The sequence below is a fragment of the Myodes glareolus genome, chromosome 1 (assembly GCF_982192425.1).
Source record: "Myodes glareolus chromosome 1, mMyoGla1.1, whole genome shotgun sequence".
In the NCBI taxonomy this organism is placed as follows: Eukaryota; Metazoa; Chordata; class Mammalia; order Rodentia; family Cricetidae; genus Myodes; species Myodes glareolus.
The window spans coordinates 2,834,088-2,854,319 of NC_142026.1; the positions used below are offsets into that span (position 1 = coordinate 2,834,088).

The following is a 20,232-nucleotide window of genomic DNA, read 5'->3' on the forward strand; positions in this document are numbered from 1 at the left end:
TTGATCCGTTGATGATTCAGGTAAGCATTGTTTAATTTCCATGGGTTTTCTGGAAATTAGTATTGCTCTTGACTTCTAGTTTTAAAACATGGTACATTGGGTTATTCCAAATTTTTTGGTATTTGTTGAGGTTTGTTTTATTACCAAGTATGTGGTCAGTTTTTGAGAAGGTTCCATGAGATGCTGAGAAGAAGGTGGATTCTTTTCTGTTTGGATAAGAGTATTTTATAGATGTCTGTTAAGTCTATTTAAGTCAAACACCTGTTCTCTTATTTCTCTGTTCATTTTTGTCCGACTGACCTTTCCAGTGGTGAGAGTGGAGTGTTGGAAGTCTCCTACTATTAGTCTGTATGGTTTAATATATGATTTAAGCTTAGAAGTGTTTCTTTTACATATGAGGGTCCCCTTTTATTTGGGGTATAGATGTTCAGTATTGATATTTCTTCTTGATGGATTTTTCCTGTGACTAATATGACCTTCTTTGTCTCTTTTGACTGATTTTAGCTTGAATTCTATTTTGTTAGATATTAATGACCAGTGATTGCTATCTCTTGTTAGTTTACTTTTCATTGTTGGTAATGTTAATTTGTGTGGTTTTTTTTTCTTCTTTGGGATTTGCTGCTATGAGACCATCAATTGTCTGTGTTTTTGTTGGTGTAGCCAACTTCCTTGGGTGGGAGTTTTCCTTCTAATATTTTGTGTAGGGCTGGGTTTGTAGCTAGGTATTGGTGAAATCTAGTTTTGTCATGAAATATCTTGTTTTGCCTTTCTATGGTGATTTTAAGTTTTACTGGGTATAATAGTCTGGGCTGGCATCCATGGTCTCTTAATGTCTGCATAACACTTGACCATAACCTTATAGCTTTCATTGTCTCCAATGAGAAGTCAGGTGTAATTCTGATAGGTCTACCTTTATATGTTACTTGACCTTTTTCCTTTGCAGCTCTTAATATTCTTTCTTTACTTTGTATGTTTATTGTTTTGATTATTTGGCGAGAGGACTTTTTTTTTTTATCCAGTGTATTTGTTGCTCTGTAAGCTTCTTGTATCTTCATAGGCATATCTTTCTTTAGGTTGGGAGCGTTTTCTTCTATGATTTTGTTAAATATATTTTATGTGCTTTTGAGTTGAACTACTTCTCCTTCTTCTATACCTATTCTTAGATTTCCTTTTCATAGGGTTCCATATTTCCTAGCTATTTTGGGTTAAGCTTTTGTTAAATTTAATGTTTTCTTTAACTGATTCTATTTCCTCTACTGTATCTTCAGTACTTAAGATTCTCTCTTCCATCTCTTGTATTCTGCTGTTCGTGCTTGTTTTTGTGGTTCATGATCTTTTTTCCTGATTTCTGTTTCTATAATTCCCATGACTTGTGTTTTCTGTATTATCTCTATTTCAGTTTTCAAGTCTTGAATAATTTCTTTCATATGTTTGATTTCTTTTTCTTGGTTTTCCCTGAGGGATTTGCTGATGTCTTCCAATTTTTTATTTGTCTTTAATCCATTTCTTTAAGGGAATTTCTCATTTCCTCTTTAAGAGTTTCAGACATTCTCTTGAAGTTATTTTGTAGGTCATTTTCATCTGCTTCATCTATATTTGGTTTTGTTCAAGTCTTGCTGTTGTAGGATCTTTAGGTTTTACTGGTGTTGTGTTGCTCTTTGTGGTATAGTGTGTGTTCTTACTTTCTCTACTCATCTTTTCTTCTAATAGGTATAGTTGGGGCTGTCTGAGATTCTGTTGATTAATCTTCTAGGTGCCAAAGAATCCTAAGCTCAGATGGTTGTTCCTTGTGGTACAGTTAGTGCCACAGTTCTAGTTTACCCATTGGTTACTCTTGTTCCTGGAGATAGCTCAGTGCTCCTGTGTTTTTCTCTGCTCCCTTGGAGTTTTTGTCTCAGGCCCACTAGGTTACAGGCTTTTATCTGTTTCTGTAAATCCTGGTCTGGATCCCCTCCTGTGGATGTCCCTTGCTTGGAGTTGGTCCTGCAAAGGTTTTTGGCTCCGGTCTAGTGCCTCGGAGTTCCCAGGCTCGAGTGCGCCCGGAAACGCAGAGGACCTGACTCAGGCTTACTCCCTCAGTGGTCCCAGTCTTACGCTTGGACCCGCAGAGGTTCCAGGTTCCTGCCTATTGCCTTTGATGTCCCAGACCAATGCCCAGGCCCACAGAGGTCCTGTCTAAGGCCTAGTCCCTCTGAGGTCCCAGACTCATGCCTATACTGGTAGAGGTCCTGGCTTAGATCCGCTCCCTTGATTCACGTCGTGACTCTCAGCAGTCTCTGGCTCTGGCTCACTTGTTCAGAAGTTACTCCCCAGTACCTGTTCCAGTAGAGATTGCTTACTCTGGATCTTGGACATAATTTTTATGGCATACATATTACCTTCGTGGACAGACACCCTATCCTTAAATCTATCATAACTGTTTAACAGATTTTTCTTAATACATTCAACAGCATGAATTCTCTTAGACAGTGTCTCTTCACCCTTCCATCATTGACTAGGTTTTGTCCATCAAATTCATCATATTCTTCTCCAGAGTGCCGATTTTTCCTTTTAGCTGGTCATTATCAGTCTTAAATTGCCTCTGTTATCAAACCATTTTTAAAGGAGAAAATATGAAATACAAAGCTAATCCCTGGAATAAAATATAGGGATGTAGGATGGAAATCACATAAGCCTTGCATAATGCCATACATAGTATTAGTTAAAAAACTGTTGTCTTGCATTGATAAATTATTTGTTATGGTGAAATTATATAAGGTATATTGAATTGAAGTTTGTGCAATAACTGTTACCGACCAACAGGTGTCGCAGTTGTATCTGCGTGGTCAGAAAATCCTAGCCAAGAACTTTTCAAATTGATTTAACCCATTAGATACTGAAAGATCTTAAATTAGAATCAGTTATTAAAGTGATCAAAGTGATTTTGAGAGTTGGTGACCAGGATAAAGAGAAAATCCAGAACCTTCCATCAGTACAAAACCCATGCTGCTCCCTCTGTGGCAGCAGCATGGGTTCTGGAGGGACAGGAAGGCAGCAATGCCAACAGAGACAACCAGGGAATCCCATACCCTACCTGTACCTTTGAGACGCCCGGGAAGCCAGACCCAGAGCTGCTCCCGGATGCCACTTAGGCCAGAGATTGCTGTAGAGCCATGCACAAGGAGGGTCAGTGCCCAAATACCTACGTGTGACCCAGTGGTGGCTGACTGGAGCTGTGGGGATTCCAAAATGTGGATGTAATGGTCCCCAAGCCAACTGTTGAAGGACACGGGTCAAAGAATCCCAGGCTAACTTCAAGATATACCAATTATATTCTTCTTTATTATAAGGGGCAAATTCATGAAACAGGAATGAGAAGTCCAACCTCAGCTGTGTAGCATGGGAACTACAGAGAGAACTGTGGATGGGCCAGTGATTTTCTCCAAGTACCCAAAAGGTCACGCCTTAACCTGGTCTAACCTCTTAAAGATCATTGGCTAACAAAGATTCCCCATCAAAATGACTTTATTCTTACCCTTGGCATGCAATCTATTCCTTATAGAGATAACTGGTATTTTGTTTAAACCTTTTTATGGTTGGTGTATCTATTTTTGCCTAATTTAATGGACTGATTTTATATTTTCTAGGTTTTTGGTAGTCTTTATATTTTATTTTTAATCTTTGAGTTAAAAAAATGTACATGATTTTAGGAACGCTAATGTGAAATTGATGCTCCAGATCATTTAGACAGAGAGAACAGAGAGAAAATTCTTTGTACTTTTATTTTGGCCACTAAAATTTGAGCATTGTAATAGACGAAACTCAGGGCCTCTACTCTGCTACTGAGCTACATCTCTAGTCCTTGTTATTTAAATATGGCCTTAGTATATAGCCTGGGGTGGCCTTGAACACTTGTTCCTTCGGTCTGTACCTTCCTAGTTCTGAGCCACCACACTAATCAGGAATCTAATCTAGCCCTTGCTTGATGTTTTTCCCTTCTTCTTCCCCTCCCCTTCCCCCTCCCCTCTCCTTCCTCCCTCCCCTCCTCTTCTTCCCCTCTCTCTCTCTCTCTCTCTCTCTCTCTCTCTTGATAGAGCTCCAGGCCAGTCAAAGCTATTTATAGTTAAACCTTGTTTTGGGATGGGGGAGGAAGAGAGAGAGGGAGGGGAATGAGGGTAAAGGAAGTGTCATATAAGTTAATATACAGAAAAAGAGTTCTGTACCACAGTTGTTTCTAATTAAGTCTATTTTTCATTTTGCTGGACTTTTGTACCTTTATTATTATTACAGAAATAATATAGCATCTATTCTAAGATTGATACAGTCAGGTTCAAGGGCATATGCCTGTTATCCCAGTTTTTGAGATAGGTAAGACAGATAGAAGGATTGCAATTTTAAGGGCAGCTTAGGCAACATAGAAAAGACCCTAGGGTGGTGGGAGGGGATGGATATAGATGAACATAGATAGTAATCAGAGAACAAAACTGCTTTCGTTGTCAGTGTGGCAATTTCTCAAAAAATTAGGAAGCAACCTTCCTCAAGACCCAGTAATACTACTTTTGGGTTATCTATCCAAAGGATACTCAATCATGCCACAGGACATGTGCTCAACTATGTTCATAGCAGCTTTGTTTGTCATAGCCAGAACCTGGAAACAACCTAAATGTCCCTCAACCGAAGAATGGATAAGGAAATGTGGTACATTTATACAATGGAGTACTATAAAACAGAGAAAAATAACGACATCTTGAATTTTGCAGGAAAATGGATGGAGGTAGAAAACATCATTTTGAGTGAGGTAACTCTCACTCAAATAGAAAGACAATTATCACACTCAGAGGTGGTTTTTAAACATAAAGAAAACCAGCTCACAAATCAATCCTAGAGAACCTAGACAACAATTGGACCCTAAGAGAAACAAACATAGGTCTAATCTGCATGAGAAGTAGAAAAAGACAAGATCTCCTGAGTAAATTGGGAGCATGGGGACCTTGGGAGAGGGTTGAAGGGGAGTGATGAGGTATGAAAGGGAGCAAGGAAAAATGTAGAACTCAATGAAAATAATAATAAAAAAAACCTGGTCTCATAGTCTTTTCTTGAATTTTATTAACCAAATAGTTTTCAATATTTAATATTCCAACAAATTTAATCACTGAAAATATGCTTTGATACGTTGTCTTCCCCTCCAGGAAGTATTTAAAGAAAGAATTGGCTATATGCATATGTTTGAGGTATTAAAATCTTTGGGTCAGCCATCACTAGAACTGCTGAAAGAACTTATGAATATGGTAAGTTTTTTAACCATTATGATGTGAAGTTCCTTTGTTTTAACTTTAAGGATAGTAACTAACTTTTTACTTCTGTGTCACTTTTCAGGCTGCAGAAGGTGATCATACTTCAGTTGGAATTTTGGGCATTTGTAATGTCCATCCTCTCTTGGTTCTTATCCAATGGCTTCCGGAGCTAGAATCACATGACCTACAAATATTCATCTCAGATTGGCTGAAAAAAATTTGTTGTATTAATAAACAGAGCCGAACTATGTGTGTGAATGCGAACATGGGAATAAGAATCATTGAAACTCTTGAATCCCATTCTTCCCTACATCGAACTTGTGCTGAGAACTTGATAACAATTCATGGTTCATTGGGGAGTCTGTCTGTGAGTTCAGAAGAAATCCGTCGACTACTACGATTGCTGAGAGTAGATGAATCTGAGTTTATTCATCCGTATACCATTCCTGTGACTCGTGCAATTCTGACAATGGCACGGAAACTCAATCTGGAGAGTGCACTGCAGTATTTTAATTTGTCACATAGTATGGCAGGAATTTCTGTGCCTGCCATTCAGAAATGGCCTGGGTCTGCATTTTCCTTCTCTGCTTGGTTTTGCTTAGATCAGGATCAATTACCCCTTAACACTGCTAACAAAGGAGGAAAAAGGAAACAATTATATAGGTAATGGTACAAATTGTGGAATATGAATGAAGATGTCAAAAAAAATGAAGATTTTTAAGTAGGATAAAGTATCGATAACAGTTTATATGAAATTTTTTTATCTTGTGCCTGTATATAGTTTAGAAGTGCTTTATTGCTTTCAAAATAATTCTGTATTTTGTATATTTTCTGGCTAAATGCTGAGTAACTTTAGGAAGCAAAAATGAAAGTGGTATACAAGTGGAGAAGAAATAGTAAACTGTCCACTGAAGGAGCTGTGTTCTCATGGCAAACATTCAGGCCTCAGTAGCTAAGTATTTTTAATATGCCTTATGATTATTAAAACTTTTATGTGTGCTTTCTGGATGTTTGGAAGAGTTTAAAAGATTTGAAATTTGTGGTTTTGTTCTAGCTCAGAAGTTCTCACCCTGTGGGTTGTGAGTCCTTTGGGGGGCATCGAAGGACCCTTTCACAAGGGTCACCTAAAACCATTAGAAAACACAGATAATTATATTTGCTTTGTAACAGTAGCAAAATTACAGTTATGTAGTAGCACTGAAAATAATTTTATAGCTAGGGGTCACTACGACATGAACTCTATATTAAAGGATCACGGCATCAGGAACGTTGAAAACCACTGCTCTGGCTTGATAGTGGAATCCCACTTCCAGGGTTACCTTTTATATTTTTTAACTTCTATGCCAAAAATGGATTTAAAAAAAAAATGACTGAAACCAAGTCTGTTGTATAGCAATAGCGTTAAGACTGCAGCATTGCTGATAAAGGTATTTGTAATCACATTATATGTTCACGATGGTGAACTTCAATGATGAAGAGACTTGTCTACTTTATTTCAGAGGTTCTGATAACATATATTTTTGTTAGTTTTTTTACAGGAAGTGGAATGGGTTTTGAAGCTTTTATTACTCACTCAGGTATGTTGGTTGTGGCAGTGTGCACAAAAAGAGAATATGCAACAGTTATGCTTCCTGACCACAGTTTCTGTGATTCTCTCTGGGTAAGACTTCAGGATGCCACATCAAACTCTTCATTCTGTCTTTCCTTTAAGATGTATAACGTTGCCCACCTTTAATCCCAGCACTCCGAAGGCAGAGGCAGGCGACTCTCTGTGAGTTCCAAGGCCAGCCTGGTCCACAAGAGCTAGTTTTAGGATAGGCTCCGAAGCTATAAAGAAACCCTGTCTCAAAAAAGAAGTATAACAGTTTGATGCATTTATAAGAGGAGGTTTTGTCTGCCAGTATTCATTTCTAATGAATTAATGTTAAATCAATGTATTTTTGTTGCTTACCTCAAAAATATAAAATGGTTCTCCTTGAAGAAAATAATTTTAAGAATATTTAGAACCTTAGAAAATGGAGAAGAAACATATTTTTTGTGAGTCTTCTGATAAAAGCTTAATTGTTTTATAGTACATAAAGATTGTTACTTGTTTTGAGAACATCATTGAGTCAGCATTTTAGCTTTCCTTAATATTTTTTGTTCGCACAGATTATGAAGTAGTAATCTGTAAGCATATGTCATTGCAAAGACATGATGTAATTTTAGTCATTTTAATATGTGCTTTACTTCATTAGCACAACATAACCATTGTTCATATGCCTGGGAAAAGGCCCTTTGGTCAGAGTATTGTCTATATCTATGACAATGGACAACAAAAGGTTTCTGCTCCTCTCAGATTTCCTGCCATGAATGAGGTCAGTATATGTAGCTTCTTTGTTGTTTTTTTTTTGTGACCCTAATTGATTGCAAAATGCTGAGAATATTTAGAAAATATATTCTAAATATTTTCCTAAAATGCTATGATATACTTTTCTATCTCTCTTAAATATCTTTGTTAAATTTGAACTAGTCATGAAGTAGCTTCAAGCTTTATTCTCCACGAAGGTTAAGAAAGCTTTTTGAGATTGGCTAATTTAAGAAAGTCTTCTGGATGAAGTAGAATATTTGTCAGTATAATTTTCCTAGTAAGTTTCTTATTTTTCATCATGACTATTGAAGGTAACTTTTAATTAACATTATACTGTTACATAATACTCAATAAATTTTATAGGGGAAAGTAATTATCTCTATTTTAGATAATAGTAAAGCTCTTTTAACTTTCAAAATAATACCCATTGCCAGACAGTAGTGAATCCCAACACTCAGGAGGCAGAGGCAGGCAGATCTCTGTGAGTTCAAGGCCAGCCTGGTCTAAAAGAGCTAGTTCCAGGACATGCTCCAAAGCTTAAAAAAAAACAACAAAAAGCAAAACCAAAACCCTGTCTCAAAAAAAACAAACAAAAAATAATATCTCAGTTAAAAATAAATTTGATGTTGATGTCTTAGGTATATACTTCCCTATATGTATTGTGATCCAGTTGAAAAATTGACTTCCACTTCTATTTTCAAAGTGTTTGTTTGCTTGCTTTTATATAAATGACTTGCTCTTATTTTTACTTAATTTTGAAGTTTAGTTGTTTATCTTTCTATTGATTGGTATCAAACTCAAGCTTCATACATGCTAGACAAGTATTTTACCATGGAGCTGCATGTTCAACTCCATAGTATTTCAGTTCATTGTTTAGTTTTGTGTTTTTTGAATAGGGTCTTATTATCAGCTCATGATTCCTTTGCCTTGGCCTTCACCAATGCCAGGACTTAAGTATGTGCCACCAACTTTACACTGTTTAAATGTGAAGAGAGATTTATTTCAAGTTGTATGATTTTAAATACTTTTTGTCATTTTTTGTTTAATTTTTAGCCATTTACTTCCTGTTGTATTGGTTCAGCTGGGCAAAGAACCACTACTCCTCCACCATCTCAAATCCCAGATCCACCATTTTCTACTCCCATAACCCCTCACCGGACATCATTTGGTGGAATATTGTCATCAGCCTCCTGGGGTGGAGCAATTGAAAAATCAAGATTAATTACCAAATTAATTTCAGCTGGAACTCAAGATAGTGAATGGGGTTGCCCCACATCCTTGGAAGGCCAGCTAGGTTCTGTTATTGTATTCCATGAAGTACTCCAGCCTTCACAGGTCAAGGCCTTATATTTAGCAGGTAAGCATATACAGTCACGGTACTTAGCATTGTCTCTCCCCCAGCCCCCTTTTGTCTGAATGCATCCTAAAGAGTTATTTGATTTGAAGAATCTATTCATCAGTTCATTCACTGATTCATTCATTCAGTCAGTCAGTCAGTCATATTTCCGGGATCTAGCACATAATAAACACTGAACTGCATTATAGACCTGTGGTTGTTTTAATTGGAACTGAAAAGAAAAGTCTGTTGTGTACCATACTTTTCTTGTAGGCATAACTAAAACTAGCATTTAGGAAATAAAGATTTACTTTTGTATTTGTATGTTTGTGTGCATCTTTGTCGGTTCATGTGCACCATGTGTGTGCATGTGTCCTGACAGGCCAGAGGGAATCAGATCTCCTAGAAATGGAGTTAAAGGCAATTGGGAACTACTTGGTAAGTGTGCAGAGAACCTAACCCAGATCCTGTGCAAGAGCAGTAAGCACTCTTAACCACTGAGCCATCTTTCTAGCCCCATTTTGGGAAATACTTAAATTTCTTAATTATTGAAACTACTGCCTATGTTAGTCTCCTGGGATCACCATAACAAGTTACTACAGCCTGCATCTTCAATCACCAGAATTCATTTTCCAGGATTAAGGTAATATGAATATTGTTTTCTAGTGAGGCTTCTCTTGGTTTTGTGTCTTCTTACTGTAATCTCAATTTGATCTTTCCTCTACATGTATTTGGGCAGAGAAAAAGATCAGATCTCTACAGTGTCTCTTCCTTTTCTTATAAGGGACCCTGTCAGATTAGAACCCTATTCTTATGATATCATTTAACTTCGGTTTTTTATTTAAGGACTCTAATTACAATACAGTCATATTGGAAATTATGTTTTTAAAGTGAATTTTAAGGTCATTCAGTTCTGTCTGTAACACTGTTGGTTCTTTTGACAGATGTTAATGAGTCAATGAAATCAAATATAAGCCTATCAATATAAATGATATAACTAATTCCAAAATCATGAGTCTTATTACAGAACTTTTTTATAAGTCACTTTTTTATAATTCATGTGTTAATATACCTGAAGAATTTCTGATGGCAGGACACTTAGGTAATCTTGGATAGCATTATAAATGTTCTTGGCTTTTTTTCCCCTTTTGACTGTGATTTTTAATATAATATAGTAATTACTATATAATTCTAACATACAGTTTTATAGTTGTAGTCTATCAGAATATTTGAAATTTAAATATTTTAAGAGTCATGGACATAATTCTGCAGTGTAGCTTGTTTTTCATAAAATATCCTGCTCAGTGGGTCCTAGGAGCTTTTGGGCCAGCCACCCTAGCTAAAATGATGAACTTCAGGTAAAATAAAAGACCTATTTAAAAAAATAAGGTGGCTGCACTTTTGACACACATTGGGTTATGCTTAGTAAGCAGAGGCAAAGGAGGAGAAAGATAGAGGAAGACAGTAAATATCTTTCTTTGGCCTCATGAGCACATGTACTTAAACACATGTGCACATATTCCCCCCCATACACATTCATGTTTTTCTTTCATTATATGTCTGATGAAACCTTGTTTTAGCTTACATTTTAGTTGCAAATGAAATTGACCACTGTTACCTATTTACAGTACTTGAACTGTTACCTACTTTTCATTTCTCTGCTTTCTGTTCAGATTGAATTTTTTTCTTTCTTTCTTTTTTTTTTTTTTTTTTTAGGATAGAGTCCTATCAGATAGCCCTGGCTAGCCTTGAATTTACAGAGATCTGCTTGCTTCTGCCTTCTGAGTGCTAGGATTAAAGTTGTGTGCCTCCATGCTCATTATCATATTTTTAATGTTTTTATATTTTATTCTTTTGAATTTATTTACATTTAATAAAGCAAATACAGTTTTTGTATTTTATAATATTTTCATAATGCTACATCCAATGTCCTTTCTACAGCAGAGATTAACCATCTCCCTAAATTTTTTAGGTTTTGGAAAAATGTACAGATGACATAAAACTAAAGTACATGTTACACAGCATGTTTGAGCTATGTTATTTGAGTAGTTAGAAGCATCTTGATTTTAAATTTTATTCTGGTCACATAGAACTAAGGATACCACGTATGTATGGTGTGTGTATGTAACTCATTTTCAGGTCCAAATTGCTTAAGCCCTTGGAAGTGTCAAGACTATGATATGGCCAGCCTGCCAAGTAACATCCTCCTTCAGTACACAGCAAAGGTAAGAGTAAATGCATAGATTGTCCATATTTGTAACTGCTTGAATTCATCATTTTATTCCTTTTGTCATTTCAGTTGGCAATTGAGGAGGGGCTTCCATCATGTTGTTTAAAAAATTGTTTTTTGTTTTGTTTTTGTTTTTTAAAGTAAGCTGGTAAGCAACAAAAGTTGAGGCAGAATTCCTCAACTAGAGTTCAGGTGCTGTGTCATTCTACTAGTGTGAATTGAACTAGTTTCAGGAGTTTGTCTGAGTTGGTTTTAGTGAAAGAAACCTTTTAAATTTGTATTTCTCTAGTTATATGAAGAAAGAGGTAAAACAGTCATACTCAAACCTTGGTTCACTTTTTAAGATGTGATGTTGAGGGAAGAAGAGATGTTTTCTAAAGGACAGAAAAACCTTTTGGCATACCTGCCATGTCTAGTTATTTTCCTTCAAAGACCTAGTTATCAAAAATAAATTGGAACTAAAACTGAAGGAAAAAAGACCTAAGATAGAATTGGGAGGAAGAAAGCAGAGAAGTGTCACAAACAGTCTCCATCATATTTGATGTTCCATTGACACAGAAAGTACTTTTATTGTGAGATAATATAGAGCATCCTGTTCTAGTTTAGCAACCTGGTACATGATCATACTATTATTTGTTACATCTGACATAATAAAATAAGATTCTATGTTCTGTCAGCTTTGTATGTTAATAAATTTCAAACCTTAGAAGTTATTAAAAAAGATAATAGTATAATAATCCTAAATTAGCCAATTGTTAACATTTTGTTGTATTTGATGACCTTTCTCAGGTCATTTGTAAGAGCGTCTTGCTATAGCTATAAAACTTTGTCCCTGGGTGGTTTTACAGTTACTTACATTAGTGAGTATATAATCAGTTTTCAATTTTGCCTAAAATACTTATTACCAAAAATTAGTTTTGGTCCAGTCAGGATCCATGTACTTTCTCCAACAGTATGTTTATTTACCAAACCATAATAACCTTCTTAACTGGCAACTTCTAGTCTTTACTCTCCTATTTAGTCTCTAGTATGTAGCACAGATAACTAGGAAATCATTGGATCTAATCCAAATAGTATACTGATTAATATATTCTTTTGTTTTGTTTTGGTTTTTGGTTTTTCAAGACAGGGTTTCCCTGTGTAATAGTCCTAGCTGTCCTGGAACTAGCTCTTGTAGACCAGTCTGGCCTCGAACTTAAAGGGATTCACCTGCCTCTGCCTCCTGAGTGCTGGGATTAAAGGCCGGCCGGGCATCTGGTTTTTATTATTATGGTTGTCATCTTTTTACAAAATAATTTTTAATTTAGTGTTACTAAGATTATATTTTTGTGACTGCTTTTTTGTTTGTTTCTTTGCTTTGTTCTTGTTTTTTGAGACAGGTTTTCTCCTTGCAGTTCTGGCTGTCCTGCAACTCACTCTGTAGAACAGACTAACCTCAAACTCACAGAGATCTGCCTGTTTCTGCCTCCTGAGTTCTGGGACTAAAGGTGTGCACCACCACTGTCCAACTTGTGACAGATAATTTTTTAAAAATCTATACTATTAAATATTAGTTATTGTCTTATTTTCCCCCAAGAAATGTAATTAATATATAGACAAATTAGTTTATTGAAGTTGTGTTCCTCTAAAACGGTGTACATAATGATGCACGTCTTTAGAGTGAGTTCGTGGAGCTCTTGCATTCTTCATATCCTTTTTGGAGACTAATGACAGCTTTAAAAATCATACTGTAAGAGTAGATTCTAGTTGGTTTAATGTCTTTCACCAGCTTTTTGAACACTATTAAAAAATAACTCAAGTATTAATAAATGCTAATTTGTTAAGTGGTACTTTGAAAACTCTTCACTAGTCAACTGTTTCTCATTCTTGTCCTTATTTGTCGCAGATGTTTAGTCATCTTTTTTTAAAAATTCAGTCTTGTCTTTGTGCCAAGAACTGAAAGCAGTGACATACTTTTGATAAATAAGTGCTTTAGAATTTAGATTTAGTCTCTGACTTTTTTTTGAGACTTTAATAACTTGAGATGTCTCAGTAGGTAAAGTATTTGATGTCTAAATATAAGTTTGGACCCCCAAACACCCATATGTGTGCCTCTAACCCCAATGGAGGGTCCTTGACAAGTAAAGAGATTGCTTGTCAGTAGTATAGCTAATTGGTGATCTCTAGATCCAGTGAGAGAGACTGTCTCAAAGAAGAAGGTAGAGAGTGATTAAAGACATCCAAGATGTGATGAGTACATTTGACCTCCACAGACATAGACCCGATTGTATGCCCCACACAGATGTGTGTGTGTGCATGCGCTCACACACACACACAAAAACACACACACACAGAGAAAGAGAGAGAGAGAGAGAGAGAGAGAGAGAGAGAGAGAGCAGTAAAAGGCAAATGCTAGGCAAGTTATTGATTTTATTGTGTACTTTTAAAATTATGATGAAACACTCTATGTAATTAAAGTTATGTTTTGTTCTAATTTCACTAAGATGCTGTTTTTTTCCTTTGTTCTTAGGCTTGCAAAAATTCAATTTGCCTTGACTTGTCTACTAATTGTTTGCATGGAAGATTAACAGGAAACAAAGTAGTGAATTGGGACATTAAAGTAAGTTAATACTAATATATTATAGGCAACCTAATATAATTTAATGTAGTAGGGAGTGGGCCTCTTGTTTGTCCCGGCCACCCCGCTAGCTTACACCCAAAATAATCATACAGAAACTGTATACATTTAAACACTGCCTGGCCTATTAGCTCTAGCCTCTTATGGCTAACTCTTACATCTTGATTCAACCCATTTTTAATAATCTGTGTAGCACCACGAGGTCATGGCTTACCAGGAAAGATTCTAACCAGCGTCAGTCTCAGGCAGGAGCTTCATGGTGTGTGCCACTCTGCCCCTCTTCCCAGCATTCTGTTCTATCTACTTCGCCTATCTAAGTGCTGCCCTATCAAAAGGACAAGGCAGTTTCTTTATTCAACCAATGAAAGCAACACATAGACAGAAGAACCTCCTACACCAATTTAATTTAATTTGAATTTGAATCTTTTTTTTTTCAATGTTACAAACTGGATCTAGGCCATTTTGTATTCTGGGCAACTGCTTTACTACTGAACCAACTTCCTAGGCCCTGAATGATGAGGAGGGGGCCAGGGGAGGTGCATGCATGTATATGCTGTTAGAAATCTATTCATCTTCACTAGTTGCATGGATTGGACTGAAGTCTTGCCTTTTAGGCCTACCTTAGTCAGTGAGCTCTCAGGATCACCGTGTCTCTGTTCTTGTGCTACAGTTTTCAGGCAGTCATGCTCTGAGTTTTACATGGGTGTTTGGAATTTGTATTCAGACCTTAGGTTCTCATGCTTGCAAAATAAGAACTCTTATCCACTGAGCCATCCAACCTGCTCAGTGAGATGTCCCAGGTTTTATCTTTTAAAATTTTATGTAACACTGGACATAGTGATGCATGCCTTTAATCCCAGCACTCAGGAGGCAGCGCAAGACAGATCTCTTTGAGTTTGTGTTCAGCCTGCTCTTTATAGGCATTTTAGAATGACCAAGGCTATTTATTGAGACTCTGTCTCCAAAATAAAACAAAAATCCCAGTTAATTAATTAATTAAATGTTATTCAGATTTATATTCAGAAGGATGAATAGTTATAGTAGTTGAATGACTATTGAAACTTACTTACCTTTGTAAACTTTGCCATCAACTTAGCCAGCTTAAAAATGCTATTGCATGTATTCATATATAAGTTGCATAGTTTAACTTTTGCTTACCTTATAATATTGGCTTTAAAAGACTAGTTCTGCATGCTATGTGTAGAAACTTAATTTTCTCAGGTATGCTGTGCACATCTGAAAATCAGTCTTTAATACTTTGTATTGTAGCTATACAAATCAACTAATCAAACATTTTGTCTAATGTAGGAAGCAAAACGGGAACAGAATTATTAAGAGAAAACCAGTTATGACATTTGTGCTTAAGTAAAATCTAATCTCCCCCCGCCCCTCCCTCCCTCCCCCCTTCTCTCTCTCTCTCTCTCTCTCTCTCTCTCTCTCTCTCTCTCACACACACACACACACACACACACACACACACCCAAGAAGGAAAATATTTGCCGTCCAAAAGGTTCAGTTTCTACTACACAAAGAGTTCTTTAAAATCAGTACATTTTTCCCTCAACACACACTTTTTATCTTTTTATTTAACGGGTAAAATAAATTTTAGATCATTTAAAAATATGCAAAATAAAAAAAAGTGGCAGGGATGTAGTATATGAATAGCTCTTAAAGACTCAGATACAACATAAAGAATTTGGTGTTGGGAGGTTTTGCTGAATAAGTATCTTTAGCTGCAGTTGTAACAAATAATCATATGAAATGTGAGATTTGTTAATCTCCTCCCTTCTCTTTCTGCTTCTCTTCCCTCCCCTTCTCTCCTTCTCTGCTCTCTTTCTCTCTTATTGCCTTCCAGGCTATTCTTGAATATAGAATGTTCCTGCCCTAGTCTTTCTTGTACTAGGATTATAAGGGTACAATAACACATCAGTGTAGGTTTGAATGTTTTAATGATTAATAATAGTAACTTCATATAACATCCGCTGTCAGGCATACAGCACTTTTCATATTTTAGCTTACTTTACCCATTCTAATTTTGTTAATTAAAATTTGAAGACTCAGTCATACTTCTAGTTCCTCCCTTTTATTTTTGATGCATAACTGTGTGGTGACAATTGCTTGTTCTTAGCATTGTTGGAGTTGCATTATATGCTGCTTGTGTTTGAACTTCCTAAAATCTATAAAACAAGCACAGAAAAATGGCCTGAAATGATCTCTTTTGAATGTACATTTTGGTTATCTTTGAGACTGTCTGCTTAAATATTCTTTCACCTTAGTCTTAAAGTTTATTAACAAACTATATCTTCATATATCCTGTAGATACTAAATTAAGCCATTGTTTTTATTGTAGTATTAAAAATTTTTAATTTTGTTTTCAGGACATCATCAATTGTATAGGTGGGTTAAATGTACTTTTTCCTATCCTGGAACAAATAAGCCACTTTATTGAAGGACAGACTTCTGAAGTAATGAATGACAACACAGTTCCTGAATTAATAGCACCGATTGAACAGGAATGTATGGCATTGTCCTCCACAAAGGCATCAGGTAGTTAAATTATATTAGCCTAAATTAGTCATTTAGAAAGTTGAGAATTAGTTGGAAAATAAAATGCCATACCACTTAATTAAGTGGTATAAATAATTATTTATAGCTCTTGTAGCTTCCCTACTGAACTGCCATCATTCAGTAAATTTATAATACTTTTGTTAAAACACTGAAGATAATAATTTTATTTTTGATTATCTTAAGTTTATGCTCTAGTGGAAATAAAACCTACTACATTGTTAAATCATGCTAAAGGAAGTATTTACATATGGATACAATTATAATGTAAGCAGTTGTTGCTTTTTCTGATTTCATTGTATAAATGAGTCTTAGAAGCAAGCTTCTGAATTAGATTGCTTCTTTGTTGCAATGTGTATTATGACATAAATACAGTTATATCAAATTAATGAGAATGATTGTGATAATGATGTTTTCCTGTTTTTACAGAGTCAAGACTAGAGAAAAATCTAGTTGCAACATTTATCTTGATTGTGAAACACTTTATTCAGAGGCATCCTATCAACCAGGACAATCTTATTCAGTCCCATGGGGTTGCAACTCTTGGTGCCTTACTTCAAAAGGTAATCAAATTTAACATGACGTTGATTTATTAAATAATGATCATGAATGGCTATTGTGATTTTATTCCTATTAATATATGTTACTAATGATTTCTGTATTACAACTCAAGTTGTATTAATCCATGTGACTTGTTTCACAGGCATCTTTTAAAAATTTTAATAGAATAATACAGATTACTTATGTAAGAATATATGTTCTTTTTTAATTTCATTTTACGTTCCAACTACAGTTCTCCCTCCCACCCTTCCTCGACTCCTCCTAAGTCACTCTTCCATCTAGTCCTCCCAATGGGTAAGGATTCCCATGGGGAGTCAACAGAGTCTGACACATTAAGCTGGGGCAGGACCAAGCCCCTCCCCACTACATTAAGACTGAGCATGGCATCCCACCATAGTTAATGGGCTCCAACAAGTTAGGTCATGGACTAGGGATACATCCTGGTTCTGCTGCCAGGATAGTTCAAGCTTCACCACTGCCTCCCACATATGGAGGGCCTAGTTCAGTCCTGTGAGACTCCACAGCTGTTGGTCTGGAGTTCATGTGTTTCCTTGAGCTTGGTCCAGCTGTCTCTGTTGATTTCTCTATTTTTATCCTGACCTCCCTCTCTTCAATTGGATTCCCAGAGCTCAGCCTGGTGCTTGGTTGTAGATGTATATTTCCTTAGTTGCTAAATACAAATTCAAATGAAAGGTGTTTGAGAACAAGAAGACTCTGTTTCACAGTGCTGATAAATTGACATTGACTGTATGCATACATTCATCAGGAAGTCCTCTGACTGTTATGAGGGACAAGAGAGCTGTTTGCTATGAATGAAATAAAAGTCTGTCTACAACAGCTAGGGATTGTTAAGTTCCAAGACTAGTTCTTGCCATTTGCCCAGAAAAAAAATTTGCAGTTTTCTGCATCAACCTTCTGAGTGCTAAGATTATATATGTGAAGTCATGCCTGACCTGATATATAAAGACAAATTTCTAGTTTAACATGGTTTCAGATAAGTCTCAATTTATAAGGAATAACTAAAGCAAATTGCAAGGCCACTTTAATTGGAAGCTTATTGTATATACCACAATTTAGCTCCTCTCCTGTGTTTTTTTAAACTTTAGTAGGTGTTGAAATGGCCCCATCATAAGAAGTTCTGGAAAGGCAGGGGAAGCATTACAAGAGACACATGAGGTCAGCATGCCACTTTACCATGGTAGGTTTTCTCATAGTGACAGTGCTGGAGAGAAGACTCCTTGTGGAGAAAGCTGGTGACTGGTTAATCCTGGCATTTGGAAAGTATAGGCAGACTGGTTTCTGTAAGATTGAGGCCATCCTAGTCTATATAGATAGAGAGTCCTAGGACAGCCAGAACTCCATAGTAAGATCCTACTATTCATAAAAGAACATGAAAAATAAGTTAAGCTTTATGTGGCCATTTTAAATAACCAGTAGGCAGTATGTGGTGGTGCACAACTTTAATACCGGCACTTGGCAGGACAGAGGCCAGCCTGGACTACAAAGTGAGTTCCAGGACATCCAGGGCTATACAGAAAAACCATTTCTCAACAAATTAAAAAGGAAAAAAAAAGAAGGAAGGGTCTTATATATGAATGATGAATCTTCTATATCTGATCTGATGCTCCTACCACTGAAAGACTGCCATTTAGTGTCAGAGGTATTAAGAAATTATTGAGGTTATTTCATGTAGCCAAGAAGAGAGTCTTGTTTAGTCAACTTAAGATCTCCTTTCACATGGAGAAGTATACAGATCGACTTAGGAGGCCTGTTTATAAAGATCAGACCAGACTACTGGCCAAATGAGCAAACAGAGGCACATAGAAACACTGATATTGAAAGGATTCCTATTTCATACCAGTTTTGATATGGTCAACCTAGGGTCCCAGTATGCACAGTTTGTAGCCTGCTTTATGGGGAGCTACTAGTTTATTGTTCTTTTGAAACCCTCTACGAGATCATCTTATAATGTCATTGAGATATTTGCTTACAAAGTTGGGTTATAAGGCCCCAGTAAAAGTCATTTTCTTGGGTTCAATTTACTCATCAGAACAGAGGCATTGGGAAAAATGAACACAATCATGTCCACCTCACAGTGTTGTGAAAGGAAAAATATGGTGGAAAAACGGTGATACTGGTTAAGGGTTAAAAGCCACTAAAGTTACCACTATACCTTTCAGTGGGCCCTGGAGAGAGGAACTGTGAGTGTGAGAAAAGATATGTCCTCACTCCATGTATAGTGATTGGATTTTATTGGTCTGTCTATGGGAGGAATAATTCTTCTTTCAAGTTTTCTGGAGAGAATTTTCTTTTTTATTCATTTTATTTTTGTGTGTATTGGTGTTTTGCCTGCATGTATGTCTGTGTGAGAGTGTCAGATCCCTTGGAACTGGAGTTACTACAGTTCTTTCTGGAATTTTTGGGTTTTGATTTTTGTAGTGTGAACCACAAAGATACACACACACATACACACACGCACACACACACACACACATATTAAAGGGGTGCTGGGAACAGCAGACTCTCAGAATTGGGGATCAAGTGAGCTGGGAACACAGGCTGCTTCATGCCATGTAACTCCGGTCTTCATAACCCAAGAAAGCACACACGACTTCTCTTTCTCCTTTTAAGAGATCATGTTCACAGACAGGAAGCCACACCTTAAAGCCGGTACCCCAAAGCTGTTGGTAGAATGAATTCCTACAATAGTTCCCTGTTTTGTCTAAATAATAAGATTCTAATCCTACCATAAAAGCATTTACAATAAGAACAAATATCAAGTGTTGTCTAGGAGCATGAAAGGGTAGTAACATACACAAAATGGAACTACAACCAACAAGTACATCAAGAAAGGAACACATACTTAGATGTCTAGGCTATAGGTAATTGGCAAATAGCAGAGATAATTCCAAAACTTGTCCTATCCTGAAGAGTCTAAGTTTTATAACTAATATGCCTTAGCTAAGGTATGAGAGGTTAGTAACTGTGACTATCTAGTCCTTAACCCCATAAAAGCCCTTAGAAGGAAAATAACTTTACTTGCGTAATCAGGAAGTGCAAGCAAATGACTTCCAAAAGTTATAAGAAGTGATAGAAACAGCTGGCTGTACAGCTGGACAGTCATCCAAAGTCTCTTTGTAATGTTGGGGCAACCAATTTTGACTATAGGCCTAGAATATCTGACAGACTATTTTCAGAAGCAGGAATATTCAAAAGACAGCCCTACTCTTTCTTGACAAGGTTAAGCAGTTGCTTACCCTTGTATCCTGCTTGTCCAGATTGAACAACTCACTTACTATT

The 20,232-nt window shown here is 36.4% G+C and overlaps 1 protein-coding gene across 10 annotated transcripts in view; it reads left to right on the forward strand.

The window, feature by feature from the left end:
- The window catches only part of Nbeal1 (neurobeachin like 1), a 194,684-nt gene that overhangs the window by 84,791 nt on the left and 89,661 nt on the right, over nt 1-20,232 (forward strand). For 9 of the 10 annotated variants that reach the window (XR_015737269.1, XM_087903350.1, XM_087903357.1 and 6 more), the window contains 9 exons: nt 5,169-5,267; nt 5,356-5,936; nt 6,801-6,933; nt 7,511-7,630; nt 8,677-8,980; nt 11,099-11,184; nt 13,699-13,788; nt 16,185-16,353; nt 16,801-16,934. Coding sequence is in view for 9 of the 10 variants with exons in the window: in XM_087903350.1 (XP_087759476.1) it covers nt 5,169-5,267; nt 5,356-5,936; nt 6,801-6,933; nt 7,511-7,630; nt 8,677-8,980; nt 11,099-11,184; nt 13,699-13,788; nt 16,185-16,353; nt 16,801-16,934 (1,716 nt within the window). In the remaining variant the exon portion in view is untranslated. The remainder of the gene's footprint in view (nt 1-5,168; nt 5,268-5,355; nt 5,937-6,800; nt 6,934-7,510; nt 7,631-8,676; nt 8,981-11,098; nt 11,185-13,698; nt 13,789-16,184; nt 16,354-16,800; nt 16,935-20,232) is intronic. The other variant, XM_087903353.1, reaches the window with a different exon arrangement.